The sequence below is a fragment of the Peromyscus maniculatus genome, chromosome 5 (genome assembly GCF_049852395.1).
Source record: "Peromyscus maniculatus bairdii isolate BWxNUB_F1_BW_parent chromosome 5, HU_Pman_BW_mat_3.1, whole genome shotgun sequence".
Lineage (NCBI taxonomy): Eukaryota > Metazoa > Chordata > Mammalia > Rodentia > Cricetidae > Peromyscus > Peromyscus maniculatus.
The window spans coordinates 125799743-125819245 of record NC_134856.1 but is presented as its reverse complement, the minus strand read 5'-3'; the positions used below and the strand labels follow the sequence as shown (position 1 = coordinate 125819245).

At 46.1% G+C, this 19503-nt stretch overlaps 1 protein-coding gene across 12 annotated transcripts in view; it reads right to left on the bottom strand.

The window, feature by feature from the left end:
* Jarid2 (jumonji and AT-rich interaction domain containing 2) overlaps window positions 1-14729 on the bottom strand; it is a 193096-nt gene extending 178367 nt beyond the window's left edge. For 2 of the 12 annotated variants that reach the window (XM_076573248.1, XM_076573251.1), the window contains exon 1: window positions 14342-14729. Coding sequence is in view for 6 of the 12 variants with exons in the window: in XM_076573244.1 (XP_076429359.1) it covers window positions 12164-12208 (45 nt within the window). In the remaining 6 variants the exon portion in view is untranslated. Of the gene's footprint in view, window positions 1-9968; window positions 10154-10716; window positions 12122-12163; window positions 13086-13170; window positions 13387-13810; window positions 13961-14341 lie in introns of those variants that run through there. The other 10 variants (XM_076573250.1, XM_076573252.1, XM_076573244.1 and 7 more) reach the window with 9 other exon arrangements.
* Window positions 14730-19503: the final 4774 nt, after the last annotated feature.

Below are 19503 nucleotides of genomic sequence, written 5' to 3'. Positions count from 1 at the left end.
ACCCACATGTTCAACAAAACCAGTGAAATAATGAGGACCAACAATAAGATAGATGGTCTGTTCCTTCTACCAACACCCCAGCATCCTTAACTGCACAGCAATTAACTCTTTTCATGATCTTTGCAATATTTAGGTACCAAATCCACAGTGCACTTGGCATTAAGTGTAGTGGCCTCAGCCAGGCACTGGTTTCACACACCTTTAATCCCAGCACTTGGGAGGTCAAGGGAGGCCAATTCTGAGCAAGCTCCAGGAAAGCCAGGGCTACACAGAGAAACTGTCTCAAAACACACACACACACACACACACACACACACACACACACACACACACACACACCTAGATAGATAGATAGATAGATAGATAGATAGATAGATAGATAGATAGATAGATAGATAGATAGATAAGCCTCATCTGATGGAATCATGGAGCATATGTGAAGGGCCAAGCTGTGTGATGTCACAGCTCCATTGATGGCCAGGAAACATAACCAAAACCCTTCATTCAAGGCAGATGAAAAGCATGTGCTACTAATTTAACTAGGAGCCCAGACCATGACTCCTTATTAAATGCTTTCCATTCACATTGACTCTTTCATCCTCCAACATCAAGACATCATTACAATCTGAAAATAGAACAAACAGAGTTTAGTGCTTTGGGCAGTATAAGAATGGGAAAGGAAGCAACTTGAGCAAAACCAATGGGAGTTAGTAGATTCCACCCAAGACAGCAAAGTTCATCCAAAGCCTTTTTTTTTTGAATAGAGTTTCTCTGTGTAGCTTTGGCTGTCCTAGAACTCCACCTGCCTCTGCCTCCCTGGGATTAAAAACTCAGCACCATGGTTGGCTCACACAAAAAAGAAATGTTGCTTCTTTGACACTCTATCTCAACCTCACAAACACCATGGGAGAGCGGAAAAATCCAATCAATCCCAGAGTTTTCCCATTACTTAAGAAGGAAAAGGCAAGCCTTGATGAGAAAGACAAATGCTAAGTAGCCACATTAATTTCCACTCTCTTCCTCAAACAACTAGAACATGCTGTAATGGTGGGAGATAACCCAGAAACACATTTTTTCTTCCACCTTGAATCTGAAGAGTTGCACCCTACAGACTTGTAGGACTTGGATTAACACTATCTAGACATTAATACTTTTCCTTTTCCTCTGAGAAGGAGAGAGGCTTTCTCCCTACTGTAAACTCAGAAGTAAAGCAATCTGCCAAGGTCACCATCGTGTAAACATAGCCAAGAAAGATCTTCACCTTCAATCTGACTCCAAACCTTTGATCTGACTCTAAAGCTAGTGCTCTCTTCCTCGCTCTTCCTAGTGGTTTACATCCTTGCTCCCTAGTAAACTATAGATTCTCTCAATGAGAGCAAACACAGTAAAACACGGTTAAATTGATCAAGCTCTGAAGTTCACTCAGCCCCAAGAATGGCACAAGGCCATCCTACAAACTGGACTGAAATCACAAGTACAAACAATATGATCCCAGGTCATTTTAATACTTAAGTATCTCCCATGTATTCACAAATGAAAGAACCTCATAAACACTCAAAATGTACTATTATACAAGCTCTCTCTTTCCTCCAGTACTAAATAAAGCCCTTCTGTCTAATAACACATTGTGTTCTTAAGAGTAATTTTGTGTTACAATGCTTTCACATTTCTTATCTTAGTCCTAAATGCTGAGAAAGGACAAGAAAAGAAAATAGAAACTTACTTAGGTAAAAATAAAACTCAACTGACAACTACAGATTAAGAAGTGTCTTTTTAAAGGCCAAAAAACAAATTGGATGGCCTTAACATGCACCATGCATAAAACAAATTAGCACAGCCCCTCCCCAGAAGACAATATGGTACAGTTCTGAGTCAGTGCAAATGATACATACAAAGCAGGCTACAAAACATTTTTTAAACAGCCCTAAACCTGTGGAAAAGCCAAAGAGGCAATGGGTCAAGTGAAACCTATGCCAATGGCATGCCTAGAGCCATTTAAAAAAACAAAAACAAAAACACTGTATTGATAACTGGGATAAGATATAAATGTAAAAAAACACGTGAGTGAGGGAATGCATCTACAAGTGGAAGAATATCCGGTATGCAATTTCAGTAATTTTATCTTTGAGTACTTGTCTGATTGAAATGATTTCCTATGAAGCAGAAAAGCCATTTTTCACAAGGGAAAAAACGCTACTGGCTTATAATTAGCTATGGGGATTACATATGAATTTTTATTTTTCCATAAAAATGAATCAATTACTTCAGCTACAGTGGATGACTAAGAATGCACCTGGCTGGAAGTGTCACTATGACCTGTTCAAAGGCAACAGAAGAGGCCTTAACTCACAAGTGCTGGATTTCATGCCCAGCTGTCCAACAAAGTGTGAGTCTAGGCAGCTTCCCAGCTTTAAAATAAGGAGTCTGAAATTCTAATTAGTGAACTCCATTTTTTTCCACTAGAACCATACTAATTCCCTCCCAATGGCACTGAAAATATTCGACCATAGCTTTAATTCAAGAATTCTCGAGGCTGGAGAGATGGCTCAGCAGTTAGGAACACTGACAGCTCTTCCATAGGACCTGGGTTCAATTCCCAGCACCCACATGGCAGCTTACACCTGTCTGTAACTCCAAGATCTGACACCCTCACATAGACATACATGCAGGCAAAACATCAATGAAAATAAAATAAGAACAAATGATTTAAAAAAAAAAAATTCTCTGGGTTCTGGGCAGTGTCAGCTCACACCTTTAATCCCAGGCAGAAGCAGAAGCAAGTTTATCTCTAAGTTTGAGGCCAGCCTGGTCTACACAGAGCAAGTTCCAGGACAGTCAGGACTACACAGAGAAACCCTGTCTCAAAATAAACCAAGAGTTCTCCGAGTAATAACTTCACGCTGGTCCACAGACTCATCCACAATCACCTACAAAACTCAGATCCTAACAGACACACAAAGAAGTACTCCTCTGCACCTAGAAGTAAGTAAGGAAAGACTAAGAGCCAGAGTATGTCTGTTGAGGTCTATGAGGAGTATAGTGGAGTCCTCAGAAAATCCACCTGCCTGAGCACGGATGCAAACTTGCAAAGTTAGAGGCGAGGCTTGGCTAAATCCAGGAGTGTGTATAGTGGATGGGGGCAGGTAAGTGGGTTTTTATTCTAAACTGAGGACAAACTCGGTTGCAGGAGACCACAAGTATCCACTGAAAGATCATGATCAGATTTTCAGTTTCAAGGAATATATCCTTCAAGTTGTACTTTTAAACATGTTTGTGAGGACAGATTAGGTGCTGCTCTAATCTTAATTCTCAATGTATCCTTTCTAATTGTCATGTTTCCTGATTCAATAGACATTCAACAAGCAAAGTGGGAATGGAGGTGGAGAGGATTACATCACCTCCTAATCTTTAAAGCCTTGCTCTAAATATACTGTTCGGCTCTGAATTTCCTAGATTTATTTATTTCTGAGTCAGCTAGGAAGGCGGCTGGCAGGCCTGATGTCTCCAAGTTGGTGATTTCCAACTGTGTAATAATACCTTGAGCATTTGTGCAGCAGTATGCAGTTTACAAAGTGCTTTCACATCAAAAAATCTCCCTGGCTCTCTCTCCCAGCCTATAAGGTGCACTCAACCATGCTCCAGATGAGGAAAGAACTTAGCCATGTTGTACAGTTTGTCCAGGGTCACACAAGCAAGTTTAATCAGAGCTGGAACTAACTTGTCCATTATCTAAGTGCCCTAAATAGTCAAAGCAGACGTGTCCAAATTGAAGACCCTTCATGACTGAAGCTCATGTACTAGTAATGACAACTCACATACAAAAAGCAAACTCCCTGCTGCCTAATACAATGAACATTCATTCTGCCTTTCTGCAAACCTATGGAAGGACAAATGCAAGAAAAACATGATCAGTACTAATCCCTTCTCATTTCCTCCTGGTGTAATAGTTGGCAGAAATGAGAACCAAGCAAGAGTCAACCACTGAACATCTCTCAAAAATGTTGATTAGAACATAATAGAGAAAGAACCAGTCAGATTGTAAGAAAGTAGTAAGACAGATGCCAAATGGCTTCCTATATTCTCTGGCCAATCCAGTCATCAGAAATACAGAAATAAATGCCTGTGCTATCCCAGGAGGTCAGAGAGTCATCTCTTGGACTGACAATACTCAGAATCAATCCATTACTGTTCCCTATTTACACCACCCAACCTCCAAAAGAAATGAAGAGGAAAAAATCCCTGTGCGTATTCAAGAACAGTGTACATGAAGTAAGTGCCTTATCTGGTGTCTTAAGAGTTATCATTGTTCTGATGAAACACCAAAGCAACTTTAAGAGTTTATTTATTTGGCTTTTACTTCCACATCACCGTCACTGAGTGAAAATCAGGACAGGAACTCAAGCAGGGCAGTAACTGATGCAGAGACCATGGAGGAGTACACTACTTACTGGCTTACTCTTCATAGCTTGTTTAGCCTGCTTTCTTATAGAACCCAGGACCACCAGCCCAGGGGTAGCTCCAACCACAATGGGCTGCCCCCTCCCCAAAATCAGAAAACACCCTTGCAGTTTTGCCTACAGCCTGATCTTATTGGGGGACATTCTCAGTTGAGGTTCCCTCCTCTCAGATGACTCTAGCTTGTGTCAAGATGACCTAAAACTAGTCAGCACACCTGGAGTGTGGAGTAATACCACCTGTAATCCCCCAGCCCCTATGGTTGGGGCAGAACCTACAGGATCACAAACTCAAGGTCAAAAGAACTCTACTGTAGGGTTCTTCTCTAATGCAGTCTGTCACACATCCTTATGACTTAAGTGATTACATATAATATTCCTATTACTCAAGATGCCTCATTAACACAGCTAGACAGTTTCTGTTTCATAGATGGACCACTGGTGTGGATCAAGGACCATTTCCTCCAGAACTCATGGTCTCCAAACAGCAAAGCCAGGAGCAACAGTCCAAGTGCAAGAAAAGGTACCAAAGGTGATTTGTGACAGCCTAAGACAGCGAAGTAGTTTCTGTAAGCCTTGAGAACTGCTGCCCATGATAGCCCTCAGGTACACCCACCACAAGTGTGGGTGATAATCACAAAACTACAGAGCTTCAAACAGTCCTATCTAGGATCTTCCAATGAAGACTGAGAAACAAAGGAACAGAGTAGCTCCACCATGTGCCATAAGAAACCATCAAGCATAAGCATGCTGCAGACTAGCACACACCGTGTTCTCAGAGGCCGACAGGAACCTTTTATGACCTGTTTTCCCCTTTAGGGTAGTGATGATCAATCATTTGCCATCTATTTCATCTGAGCCAAAAAAACACGGGAAAACACACAGCTTTAAACTATATGAACAATGTTCTGGCATTGATATTCTCTTCTGTAAAATGGCCTCAAAAGCCCCTTTTTTCACATGACCTTGCTATGTAAACTATGTGGGTGGCTACTTCAGACTTGACTGCACCTTCTCTTCATAATGCTTTCAAGAACAGTAGGTATTGTGTGGCTGTCTAAAAGTATTTTCTAAATCGGTAAAATGGCTCAGCAGGTAAAGGCGTTTTTGCCTCCCCAGGACTCCACACAACGGTGGAAAGAACATACCTCTGCAAGTTGTCCTCTGACCTCTACATATGCCATGGCGAGGCCATGTGTACACAAGCACACAGGCAGAGACATACATGTACACAGATACACCCAACATACAAATATTTATTTAAGGGGGAGCAGGAGTACTGGAAGCAGGCAAATCTATGGCACCAGAAGCAAAACAGTAAGTAGTTACTTCCTGAAGAAGTCAGCTGCAATTTTAATAGTTTTTAATAAATCCTGAACTAAACATTAAGACATTTAGCTTTGCCGGGCGGTGGTGGCGCACGCCTTTAATCCCAGCACTCGGGAGGCAGAGCCAGGCGGATCTCTGTGAGTTCGAGGCCAGCCTGGTCTACCAAGTGAGTTCCAGGAAAGGCGCAAAGCTACACAGAGAAACCCTGTCTCGAAAAACCAAAAAAAAAAAAAAAAAAAAAGACATTTAGCTTTACTAAAAGCCATGTCTGTAATGCCAGAACTTAGAATCACAGAAGACCATTAGTTTGAGGCCAGTACGAACTGCAGAATGAGACCTTGACTCAAAAGTAAATTAAAAGTATGCTTATGCACTAAAGGATTTGAAAAAGATCTTCGGTGGTATCTTGTGGGACAGACAGTAAAGTTGCTATATATGACCCAAGTTTTTGACCAATAAGATGATGATTCAGTGGGTAAAGGCACTTGTTACCAAACACCACACACAGAGAGACAGAGAGAATAAATGCAAAATTTAAAAAACAAAACAAAAAAACCTTCAGCAGAGTATAACAGTGGGTGCCTATAACGCCAGCACTTGGAAAGCAGAAGCAGGAGGATCAAGGGTTCAAGGTCATCTTTTACTACACAGTATAGTTAGACCAGCTTGAGCTACATGAGACTGTCAAAAAGAAAAAAGTTACAAAGTAAGCGATGTGATGATGAAAATATAAATAAAATATACTTTTAGCTACTGGACTTTTTCTTTTATTGAGACAGTTTGTCACTCTATAGCCCATGCTACCTTTGAAATCACAACTATCCTGTTTCACCCTCCCAAGGCTGGGATCTCAGTTATCTTTCGATCCAAGTACAGTCTTATTTCTGAGTACACATTTTTCTTTCAGACTTGCTCCACTTGTTTTGTTAAAGGAGAATTTCAAGTTAAAAGGGAGTGACCTGGAGGCTAGAGGTATAACTTAGTCCACCACACCACCACCACCACCACCACCAAAGAGGAAGGACTTGCAATGCAGTGTTTATGAAGAATCCACAAAATCTCAAGTGTCCAGCCTACATCTAATTTAACATCCTTTTTCTTTTAGCACTTTTATCATGTTTCCTCCAAAGCATTCAACTTAAAGTTGAACCAACTGTTTTCACAGTCATTTCGAGGTTTACATAAGACTTAATTGTAATTACAAGTATAAGCTCAACTGGAATAACCAGATTTGGGAACAAACAACCGACACTTGGCAAGACTTCTGGGTGGAAGCCAAAGAGGACAGAAGCACACCCCATAGCTGCCCACTGGGCAGAAGCTTCAGGTTAATAACCAGAATGTTCTGCACCTAAGGGCAAGGAGGCTAGGTAGGTAAAGGTTAGTTAGAACTGACACAAGAATATTTGAGGAGGCTTGAGCCAGTAACATCAGTAGGATTTGAACACTGTACCCAAAATGTTAATTAAAATGGCCAAAGCTGCGGGGGGGGGGGGGGGGGGGGGGCAGCGGGCGTGGCGGCGGCGCACACCTTTAATCCCAACACTCGGGAGGCAGAGGCAGGCGGATCTCTGTGAGTTCGAGGACAGCCTGGATGGACTACCAAGTGAGTTCTAGGAAAGGCGCAAAGTTACACAGAGAAACCCTGTCTCGAAAAACCAAAAAAAAAAAAAAAAAAAAAAAAAAAAAAAGTTGTGGTGGCACACACCTTTAATCCCAGCACTCCAGAGTTGTGAGTTCAAGGCCAGCCTGGTCTACAGAGTGAGATCTAGGAAAGGTGCAAAGCTACAACAACAACAAAAAAAAAAAAAAAAATGGCCAAAGCTTTATTCTGAAAAAAAAAATAAGAACCCAATTTTGGCTTTTTGAACAAAGCTTATTATTCATTTTAAATTTACACACTATGAACCTGACTGTATTGCTTCTGTATTGTCTATATACTACACCTACAGTGACAGTTTTTAAAGATGCTTCTGCTTGGAACTAAGATTTCGTTTGGTGTCATGGCTTTCCTAGCATGTGTAAGGCCCTAAAAGTTCCACCCCAAACTCTGCAAAAATCAAACAAATCACCTCCACCATAGACTCCTTGGGAAAGGGAAGGATTTTCAACCACTAAAAACAAAGAAAAGACAGTATGAATTAAAGAAAAGGGAATACAAGGCAACTGAATAACTTCAGTTCTTCCCCCATAGCTGTAAAATATCACAATGATTGTTCCACAAAGGAAAAGCAAGCAAGCTGATTTTTTTTTTTTTCAAGACAAGGCCTCACTATCTCTGGCTAGCCTGAAACTTGCTGTGTAGACCAGGATGGCCTCAAACGAAGAGATATGCACTGGTCTCTCTGCCTCCCCAGTGCTGAGGGTTAAAGGTGTGTACCAACCATGCCAGGAAATCATGACTTTGAACTTTTTTTAGTGCTGGAGATCATCCCCCCCACCCCACCACCACCACCCCTACCCACAGGGACTTTAGCCATGCTAAGTAAACACTCCAAGCACTGAACTAAACACCTCTGCCCTAGTATACTTTTCTATTGTTTGATTTTACTTTGCAACTATAAACTGTAGTAAAACTCAGTTTCCAAACCTTATGAAGCAACCTCTCTCACTTTCTGGGGTCATGGGGTGGTCTGGGTCATGTTTTTTCCAAAGTATATTCCCAGGGGCTGGGCAGTAGTGGTACACATCTTTAATCCCAGCATTCAGGAGGCAGAGCCAAGCGGATCTCTGTGAGTTCAAGGCCAGCCTGGTCTACAGAGCGAGATGCAGGACAGGCACCAAAACTAGAGAAAACCTGTCTGAAAAACCAAAAAAAAAAAAAAAAATGTATATTCCCAGCTGCTGGCCTCACGCTTGCTAGGCAGCAGAGAACTTCCTTGACTCCTGATCCTCCTGCTTAAACCTCCTGATTACAGGCAGCACTAGGTCATTTTCCTGGCAATGGGTAAATGCTAGGGAAGCATTCTACCAACTGAGCCATATTGGTGGCAGGGGATCTTTGAGACAGTTTCTTATGTAGCCCAGAAGGGCTTATGGACACAGACTGGATATTTAACTGAAGATAACCTTGAACTGTGCTGGAATTACAGGCATTTGGAAAACGAGACCCTTAAAACATGCAGGCTGGGGACGTGGGGTGAAACGGCTCCTCCACAGGGTAGAGGTAAATGTGTCTTCCTAACAAGCCTTAAGATCTGAATTCAATGATAAAAGAAATGATGCAAAAGACAGAATACACACTGAGCAAACCTGCAACTGTTTTATTGACCAAGTGAATTTGGGCTCTGGAAAGCAACCTTTTCCAGGTATTTAAGGTACTGTATTGGGAGTTGTGCCCAATATAATTAAGACAGGATTATATTTCAATTTATGAGGTTCTCAAGGATGTCATTTAGTAAGAAATGCAACATTCACTTCTCCCAAAGCCTTCCATCTACAATCACACTCTCAAACTCTTTGCTAAGGCAATAAACTAGGTGGAAGACATCTAAAGCTTTTGAGACCAATTGTAGGAAGCATGCTGCCTTCCACCAGCTTAGTAATAATGCCACCTTCTATATAAAGCAGCACACTGTTTTACATCTTCCACCCACATAATCTCAATGATTTAGTCAAGTGACAAAAGCAGTTATGACATTTTCCATTTTACAGAAAAGTGAAGATTCACACCATGAACCATTTGTTCTCCTGTTAAGATCCAGTGACTCTTGAGACTCAAGAGTCCTGTGCTCTTTGGATCCAGTCCTTCAGTCTCCAGAGTTCCCTGATACAGAGGGTGAGCAGATGAACAGCACAGCCAAGAGGACAGCCTTTCCCCCAATGACAGTGAAAATCTTCCAAAAAGAGCAACAGCTGAGCAGCATCAGCATCCCCCTTCAAAGGTAACATGCCACCTCCTGCAATGGCATCCCTCAACACGACAAAGTAACCAAATTCTCACTCAACTCCATCCACACACAAGGTAAAGCTCCCCTAAATGCACTTTCCTTGGTTTTCATTAGCAAGAGTGGGGGGGGATACACTAATAATGTCACACCATCAAAAAAACTTGGAACTGAGGAGTGACAATACTCCTGGCGTTAAGAAGGCCCCTCCCCTCCTCCCTGCTCTCCAGCCCATTAGTAGTATGAGAACAAGGTTCAAGGGCACTCGGTGAGGGGTAAAAGGCTTCCCGATGCTCACCTGGTAGGACCTGGAACAACCTCAAAGCGGAAGGTCAAGGTCTGTCGCACCCTTCACAACCCCTTCCTCCTCCCACGTCCGGCTCCCACAGCTCCTACTCTGGCCGCGCCTGGAACCTTTGACATCACGGAGGAGGGGAAGGTTCCACCGGGCCGTCCCTTTGTGACGTCACAATGACAACAGACCGCGGCTGCTTGCGATGGGGGGGGGCAGAACCACTAGGGGCAAGGGGCGGAGAGGGGGCGGGGTACATAGGCGCACGGTAGGGGAAGGCCGCGGGGCGGGGAGGGGGCGCGCTGACGTCTTGCCTGCTTAACCTGTTGCTCTCGAGACTGAGCCGGAGCCCGCGGGGCAGGGCGGCATGGAGACGCCAGAGCCGCCAAGCTTAGCCTAGCGCGCGGCGGGGGGCGCCCGAGGCAGCCTCCCCTCCGCCGCCCTCACCCAGCCCGACCCGCCCCGGGTCTGCACGCCGCGAGCCCCACCCACCCGCCCGGCCAGAGCACAGCCCAGAGTCTGCCCCCTACAGGCCGCCCGCGAGCCGCCGCCCCGGCCCCGGCCCAGCCCGCCGCGGGCCCCGCTCACCCTCCCTGCCCGCTGGGTCCGGAGCTCGGCTTGAGCACCGACTCGGCTCCCGCAGCTGTGACTCGTGCTCTGCCTCGCGCGGCCACGGCCGGCCACATCGGCTTGCGGCCGGACGCCGGGACTCGACAGGATCCGCTGGCCACCAGCAACAACAAAAAAAGCCTACCCCACAGTGCTCTCTAACTTATCGAGGTCCGGGATAGGGTGGAGGGTTCTTGTCCAAGTTCTAGCCCATCGTCTTTGTGGTACATCAGAAACAGACATGTTCTGGGAAGGCGTTCACTCTCCAAGGCAAGGCTCAGCCCATGCAGTTTCTACACACCGAGTTTAAACTAGTCCTTAGCGCTCTACCCAGCCCTCTGCAATGCGGATGTATTTTAATTCTTAAATTCCTTATGGAGCAGCTTCGTAAATTGAGCTTCATTATTTAATCTCGCGTTTCTTTCATAGTTAAGTTTACGTGTCTAGATTAGAATCAGCTCTCCGGAAGAGGAATTCAGGTTTTCCATTAAACATAATTTTTAAAGAGCCACTACCCCGAAGGTCATCTCCCATTATATACTCCACACATCAGAAAGGGAAAATATAACACCAAATTATCGATTCTAGTTATATAAAACTTTCTTATACGATCGCATTGTTCTTTATGCATCTTCAAGGGCCTTTTTTCTGGGGTAAAAATGAGTTCTTTGCTCTAAGCATATGCAGCTAACCACCGGATCACTCGAGTGCATATTTGGTTAATCCCCTGGTTCCCCTCTTTGCTCCCTCCCCCCCAAACTTACAACAACAACAAAAAACCCACTACACAAAACAAAAACACTCCCTATGTCAAGCAAAACGTTGCTATACTATCACAAAACAAATTTAACTATTACAACCTAATTTCAGGACCCCAGTTAACAAGGATAAATTATTTGCAGTAACATATGCATTCACTCACACACACACACACTTTAAAAAACGTTAGCTATATATATATTTCCCCCTAAAACTAGAAACCATGAATTCTTCTTAAACAAAAACCAAAATCAGCCTCATTATTAAAGTCAATACCAATAAATGCACAGTCCCTGTAACATGATTCTCAACTGGATTATGTTGCAATCTAGGTAAGCCAAAACGACCACACATATTAAATGGATGTGCCAGTGCAAGAAGATCGCCATAGTCGGACCCTGGATTGCAACTTAAAGGGCTTCCAACATACATACCTTTAACGATTTTCCAAATAACACCAATAACAGGCTCATTTGTATGCAAAGTGCAGTATGGGGCCAAATTCGCCCGAGACTGCAGTTTAGTTATATTACCGCAGGCCCCCACAAACATCACCTCAAGCTCCACCGAAATCACTTGCCTTTCATCTAAAACTACATTAATGTTGTGTCATTCGAGGTCAATTTATTCACTTGAGGTATCTACACCAGTCTGTTTTCTCAACCAAACTAGGCAGACACGACTTTGCTGAAAAGCCCTTTCGGAAAAGAAAGGAACAGCCTTATCGGACGCTATGTTTAAAACCCTTGAGCTGCAGAATTATCTATAAACTTGACATTCGCAACCATTGCTTCAAACTGCAAGCCAAAGGATGTGTTGTTAGGAGCACTTACGTATTTCTTCTGGATGATATTCCTCTTGGGTCTTTCCTTGCTCATTCTGAGATCCAAATGGTGATTGCAAAAGGGGACAATTGCTTCATGAATTTAAAGCCGTCAGAAATTTGCAAAAAAAAAAATATCCTGGTGGTTTTTATTGTTGGTGGTGGTTGATCTTGTAATCCGACTTTTCTTCCTCTTCCCCCAAAGCCAGATTCGCCTTGAAATAAATCCGAAATTGAGAAGGATAAAAGAAAAAAAATAAAGAGCCAAAGACGAACGAAGCAAACAAGAAAAATTCACTTTTGTAAAACACTCATAATGGAAAATTTCCCCCGAAACACACAACACAGACACACAAAAAAAAAAAGAAGAAAAAAAAAACCGACGCCCTTCACTCCCCCCCTTTTTTCTTCCAAAAACTACATCAGCGAAACGTGAAGGTCCTTAGTGTCTGATCTGTAGTTACATCTTGGAAAAAGAAAAAGGAAAGATAAGATTTAAAATGTTGGAAGTCACGTTTGTGCTGCAGCAGCAGTGCGAGCAGAAGAGTCAACTCCAGCGGCGGCGGCGGCAGCACCACAGCGGAGGGCTCGCCGAGTCTCTTTTTTCCAAGCCCCCTAACCAATGAGAGACAGGCTATCCAGCCCAACTTTAAATGGACTCTGCTTTTATACAAGTTAGGGCTCCTCGGCCAATTCCGCACCGCTCGCCAGCCGAAAACTCCCACAGCTGAGCCATGGCACGCTCGCTCACCCTTTGCCCACCAGCCCCGGCCCAGGGCAGAAGACTCCCGCAGCCCCGCCGACCAGACCCGGGAGAGGCCTCAGCCAATGCTTCGCGGGCCGCCTGTCAGGCGCCTCTCCCACTCCGACCCCGGGCACGGAATTGAGAGAGGCTCCCTAAGCTCAATGCATGGCACGCTCGGTCGCTCCACCTCAGCCCCTTCCCCCTCCTCCCCCCGCCGTCCGCTCACCCCACGGCAGCCACATGCAAACCCTCGCCACTGCCCTCGCGTCTACCTGCAGCCGGGCAGCTGGGTAGCACTGCCCCAGGACGCCCGGCCCGGGGGAGAGCCGCCTATTCCCGGGGCACCTTAGAATAGTCCCCTTGATCTTCTGGAAGTTGTAGTCCCTTGACTACAAAATGGCTATGGCCACGGGAGCTAGGAACTACAATTCCCAGCGTGCTCCGCACCGCCTGTCACTCAACTCCCTTGCCTGAGCTCGCTCGCTCTCTCGCTCTCTCCCCCTCCCCCTTCGCCGGCCCCTGCCAACAAACGCTGGGACGTGTCCCGCGTGCGACACCGCTAGAGGCTGGCTCGGGATTGGCCCGCGGAGCGTGTGGTCCGCGAGCGAGGAACTCCCCACGCCGGCCGGCCCGCCCCCCCCAAGTCCCCTCCCCGCGGGCGGCCGGCCAGGCCCCGCGCGCCGCGCCGCACCCCGCCCCCACCCGGGGCGCGAACCGCCTGTGGAATCGAGGAATCGCGCACGCGCGCGCCGCGGGCCCGCGAGGGGGGCGGAGGGGGGCGGGCGGGAGGACGGGGGGGGGGGGGAGGAAAGCCGCCAGGCTTCCCCGAGGAAGGCCTCGGAGCGTGGCGGCGCGGGGGGCGGTGTCAGCGAGGGGTTGGAGCGGGTCCTAAGCAAAAACTGGGCCACGCACCAAGAGGAATCCTCGGTGCGAACTCGCTGATCGGCGGCGCCTGCTGCTGCTTGCCGTGGCAGGCGGTGTCACCTCAGGACAGCGCCTCGCGCGCCCGTGTGTGTGTGCGTGCGTGCGTGTGTGTGTGCCGGGCGAGCGGCGCGCGGCCCGGGGTGGCCCGAGGTCACGGCGACGCCGCCGGCCCGTGGCCACACGCGACCCCACGCGCGAGACGGGCCGCCTCCCGGCTGGGCACGCGGCCCCCGCGCTCCGGCAGCCCCGCGAGCCTCCGCCCGGCGCGACCCTAGGCCGGGGCCCGGGGGGCTCGGGGGTGCGGCCGCGGCTGTCCGGGAAGACGGTGGTGATGGGGTCTTTCCCCTCGGGACCAGGGCTGTCCGCGAGTGAGACCGAGACGCTGAGGTCAAAAAAAAAGCCAGAAAAAAACCAACCCCAGCGGACTCCGGAGCCCGACCCACACCGGCGCAGGCCGTGAGCAAGCGGCTCGAACCCCGAGCGCCCGAAATCCCAACGGTCTGTGCCCCGCAGCCTCACCTGCCCCGGCCCCGGCCCCGGCCCCGGCCCAGGCTCGGCAGTCGCTCAGATCAATGGATCGCAGGCCCTGCTGTCGCTCTCTGGGGCATTCGCACTCGCAGTAACTTTATCAAGTCTCCCGGCGCCTGCGTTCATTTCCTGGGTCTCCTGGGGGTCGTGGAGGTCCTGCGGCTCAGGTCTGCAGGCTAGCCTGCGTCGGACGGAAGGGCTGGGCCGCCCCCGATCACCTGCACACACCTTCCAGCCCGCCTCTCGCCCCTGGCTGGAGGCTTGCTTCCGAAGCTTTAACACTCGGGTCGCACAGCCCTTCCTATTTATTGACAACAGGGCAGCTTATCGCCGTGTCTGGAAAGTTCTCAGAAGCCGTGCGGTGCTGGCGCCTGCCTTTAATCCCAGCCCTCGGGAGGCAGAGCCAGGCGGATCTCTGTGAGTTCGAGGCCGGCCTGGGCTACAGAGCGAGTTCCAGGACAGGCACCAAAACTACACAGAGAAACCCCTGTCTCGAAATACCAAAAATAATAATAATAATAAACTAAGAAACTAGTTGACAGTTGTGGATTCAAATGGCACAAGGACCACTTCAGACAGGTAAGCAATGGCTTCCCTGAGCTCAATTTCCTCATCTACAAGTTAACTCCGACCAAACCTTGTGGGGAGAATTATAAAATAACAAAAACCTACTTTAGAAGCAAGCAAGTTGATGGAATCTTTCATGAGTTGACATAAGACTCCTTTAAAAAAAAAAAAAATTTTTTTAAAGCCTCATTATTTTGTCCTTTTTTAAAATAACATTTTCCTAAAATTTATGTTCATTTTACAATCAAAAAAATTAATTACCTGTGTGTCCTAAATATTGCACACTTGTTCACTGTTTCCATTTGGTGGGAATGATCCAGTACATTCGATTTTACAGTTCAGTTTTGACCACCCAAGTGACTTTAATGGTCATCTTGCCAGAAGGTGTTTTCAAAAGCCATTCTGACCATTATGACCTGTGTACTAGTGGTGTGTCTGCTTCTCTGCGTCCTTCTCTGTGTAGTTACGATTTTAAACAGCTTTGTGTAAATTTAATGTCCTATCTGTCGGTCCCCAGGCAATTATTAAAGAACAAAGTGAGTTTCTTGTGGGTTCTCTCTGCTTGCTGGGCTTCTTGTCCTGGGCCCATGAACTCTGCTGCCAGACTACCAACTTCAAGTCACAGAGTGTGAAAAACCATTCTGATAGTTGAGGCCTGAGGGGGTTGTAGAGGAGGAATTTGCTCATTTCCATAAGGCTTAAATAATACTAGTGTTGTTTCCCATGAAAAGGAAATTGGATCGTCCTTTGTGGTTGAAAGTCTTCCCTGCTGTGGAAGTAACTGTCTCATGATGACATCCTTTACCAAGATTGAGACCAGGCCAAGTATCATCTTTGCTTCATCTTTTTCATTTTTAGGCCTTCTAATTTGCTTTTTCTTGGGGTGGTTATTACTCCTCTGAGCACTATTCTTAGGAGCCTGGGTAGATTCTCTAAATTCTGGAACCCTTAAGACTACATGCTAACACTGTCCTCACCTGTGAGAATGCAGAGTCCTTTCTAAATTAGTACCCAGCTGGGCCTCATAATGCAAACCTGTAATCCTAGTTCTCCAGAGGGAGAGGCTAGAGAACAATCTGGAGTGTTAAAGGCCAGCCTGGAATAGTGAGATCCTGTCCTAAATTTAAAAAAAAAAAAAAAGGTGGTGGCGCACGCCTTTAATCCCAGCACTGGGGAGGCAGAGCCAATCGGGTCTCTGTGAGTTCAAAGCCCACCTGGGCTACAGAGTGAGTTCCAGAAAAAGCACAAAGCTACACAGTGAAACCTTGTCTCGAGAAAAAAAAAAAAAAACTTTCCAGAGTCAGTGGCAGCGGGCTTTCTTTCTCTTTTTCTCTCCACCTCTCCCTATCTCGCCTCTCTCTTTCCTACACAAGCTAGAAGTTCCCTTGACTGACCTGGAACTCACTCTATGTACCAAGCTGGTCTTGAACTCACAGAGATCCACCTGCCTCTGCCTCTGCCTCCTGAGTGCTGAGATCAAAGGCATGGCCACCCCAACCCCCACTTCCCCACCCCTGGCTAGATATGATTTTTGTAAGGTCATATAACTGATCCATGAAGCAGGCTCAAACCATCAGCACCCTGTATTCTCCAAACTATGGTCTAAGAAACATTCCATAAAATATTAGCAGAGATAGCTGGAAAGAAAAAGGGTTCTTAGAGCCTGCAGTGGTAATGAATGCCATTCTTTTCCAAAACTCATCAGGGAGAGGCAGGCGGATTTCTATGAGTTCAAAGTCAGCCAGGTCTACATAGTGAGTTCCTGGACAGCTTAAAAAATAAATAAATTTTTAAAAAAGGAAGGAAGGAGGGAAGGAAAGAAAAAAAATCTGGGACGTGGGAAAATGGCTCTGTAGGTAAGAGCACTTGCTGTGCACATTTAAGGACCTAAATTGGGATTCCCATGCTCACTCCACATAAAAAAAAAAAAAAAACAGGAATAGCTGGGTGTACCTGTAACCCTAGCATTGGAGGTAGGAACCAATGACAAGATAGGTTTGCTGGCCAACCAGTGTAGCCAAAGAACTACAAGCTCTAGGTTCAAGAAAAAGACCCAGTCTCAGGGAAATATAACACAAGAAGATGAAGGCAAGAGAATCAGGAGTTCAAAGTCAACCTCTACCACTTCATTCAAGTAAAAGGGAATCCTGGGCTGCGACCTTAATCTCAAAACTCGATCTGTAGACAAGGCTACCCTCAAACTCAAGAGATCCAGCTGCCTCTGATTCCGAGTTCCAGGACAGCCAGAATAGAAACCCTGTCTTTAAAAAGGTGAGAAAGAAAAAAAAAAAGCTAACAATAATAATATAAACTGATTACAGGTTTTTAAAATCTCTAAAAAAAAAAGAAAAGAAAAGAAAGAAAGAATGAATGAAAGAAAGAAAAGAAAAAGTCCCGGGTTGGGGATTTAGCTCAGTGGTAGAGCACTTGCCTAGCAAGTGCAAGGCCCTGGGTTCGGTCCTCAGCTCTGAAAAAAAAAAAAAAAGAAAAAGAAAAAGTCCCAAAGAATTGTTTCCTTAAGAAGGAGCTGGTTTCCCCCAGAACAGTATAGAACTGTGCTTTAGTTAAAGAACTTAGGCATCTTAATGTTCTAAATCTCAAACCCTGGGACAAACTGCTGAGTTGCCTATTTAGCATATCAGAGCAGACCTGGCCCCCAGGTTCTCCCAGCATGCCTCACTTCCTGCCTGTTCCAGGGTATGGATGACAGCATACCCAGCCCTCTCCCCTGAACGCTCCAGCCCAGGGGCTGGGCTTCCTTCCCCAGAGACTTCTCTGTACAATCTAGACTTTTGGGGAGCTTCCCGTTTCCCTTTTTGTACCTTCTTGGCTGCTGCACCTTGTTCCCTCTCTCCCCCTCCCCCTCCCCCTCCCCCTCCCCACTCTGCTCACATGGCTCAGGGTCCTGACCACTCTGGACTCTCCCAGATGTCTCACTGTGCTCTCTCTTATCTGCAGTAAACTTGCTCCTCCACCATACCTAGGAGCAGTCATGTCCTTTCCTTTCCTTTTTATTCTTTTTTTCATTCACTTAAAGGATTGCTGACTGACAAATAGTTTTTACCTAAGTGACTGAGTACCTTATGCAAAGTTTCTAATTTTATGTAGGTCTGTCTTCACATGTGGAGGAAGAGAATGAGGAGGAGGGATCTTTGACTGACATCAGGTTTATAAATAACCATGAGACAGTATACTCAGAAGGTGGGAGCTTCTATTGAAAGAGGGTAGAGCAGCTATTTCTAGCAGACTGAGATCTGCAAGAGTATTTTAAAACACACCAGGAGGTAAACCCAGAAGTAAACAGCCATTTTAAAGATGGAGTCAGTGATGTCAAGACGATGAGACAGTTCTTTTTTGTCAGCCAGTGCTTTCGCCCCTGAATTTATACTCTTATTTGTCAAGCCTCAGTAAAATGCCACAGCACAAAGCAGGTACAATCAAATGATGTTTTAAAATCTCTTTGTTGTCTATAAACCTCTTTGGCAGAAGTCACCAAAAGCCTTTGGATTTAAGATTCTTAAACTACTGGGGCTAGCAAGTGGCCCAGCAGGTGACTGCATCAGGCCTAATGGCCTGATTTCAATCCCTGGACCCCACATGGTGGAAGGAGAGACCCGATCTCTCTAGTTATCCTTTGACCACAAGCAAGAAGTAATAAATAAAAGGAATTTAAAAAAAAATTTAACCACCATTGCTATTCTAATTAGATTATATCCTGTGTTGAAATAGAATTGGTCCTCACTAAGAAACTCAGGAGAGGCAGCAAAGAGGGAAACCTGCAGTTTTTCAAATTCTTGTCAAATTCCATACTAATACAGCCCTCCGTGCTGGGCGTGGAACTTGTCCACCATCAGCTAATCCACAGGGGATCATGATGTGGTAACTAAGGCATGGACATCGCAGTTCTCTTCTCCGTAGCCAGGGAAAGAGGACGAAGAAGCTGTATCAGTCAGCTCAACACCCATTGCAAGTAAAAAATGCAGGTGGAAGTGGGGGTGGCTCCCGCCTTTAATCCCAGCACTCGGGAGGCAGAGCCAGGCGGATCTCTGTGAGTCTGAGGCCAGCCTGGGCTACAGAGCAAGATCCAGGAGAGGCGCAAAGCTACACAGAGAAACCCTGTCTCGAGAAAAAAAAAAAAGAGAGAGAGAGACACTACCACTTTTCTTTCTGTATTTCTGTTCACCGCAACACTTCTCTCTCCTAGCAGCCAGGGAAAATAACCCCAAAGAAACTTCTTTCCCATCCAGGACATGTACTGAACCAAATTAGTTATCCAAAGGGATGGAAAGCAGGGTGTAGAGGCACAGGCCTGTCCATAGCTCTGTCACTGAGAAGGTAGAGGCCAGAAGATGAGGGCTTCAAGGTCAATCCTGGCTACACGGGGATCTTTTTTTTTTTTTTTTCTTTTCTACACGGGGACCTTAAGGCTAGCCTGGGCTACACAAATGCTGGCTAAAGGAAAGGGGAAAGGGGCTTGGAGATTTAGCTCAGTGGTAGAGGGCTTGCCTAGCAAGCGCAAGGCCCTGGGTTCCATCCTCAACCCTTAAAAAAAAAAAAAAAGGAGGAAAGGGGAGAGGATGGAAGAA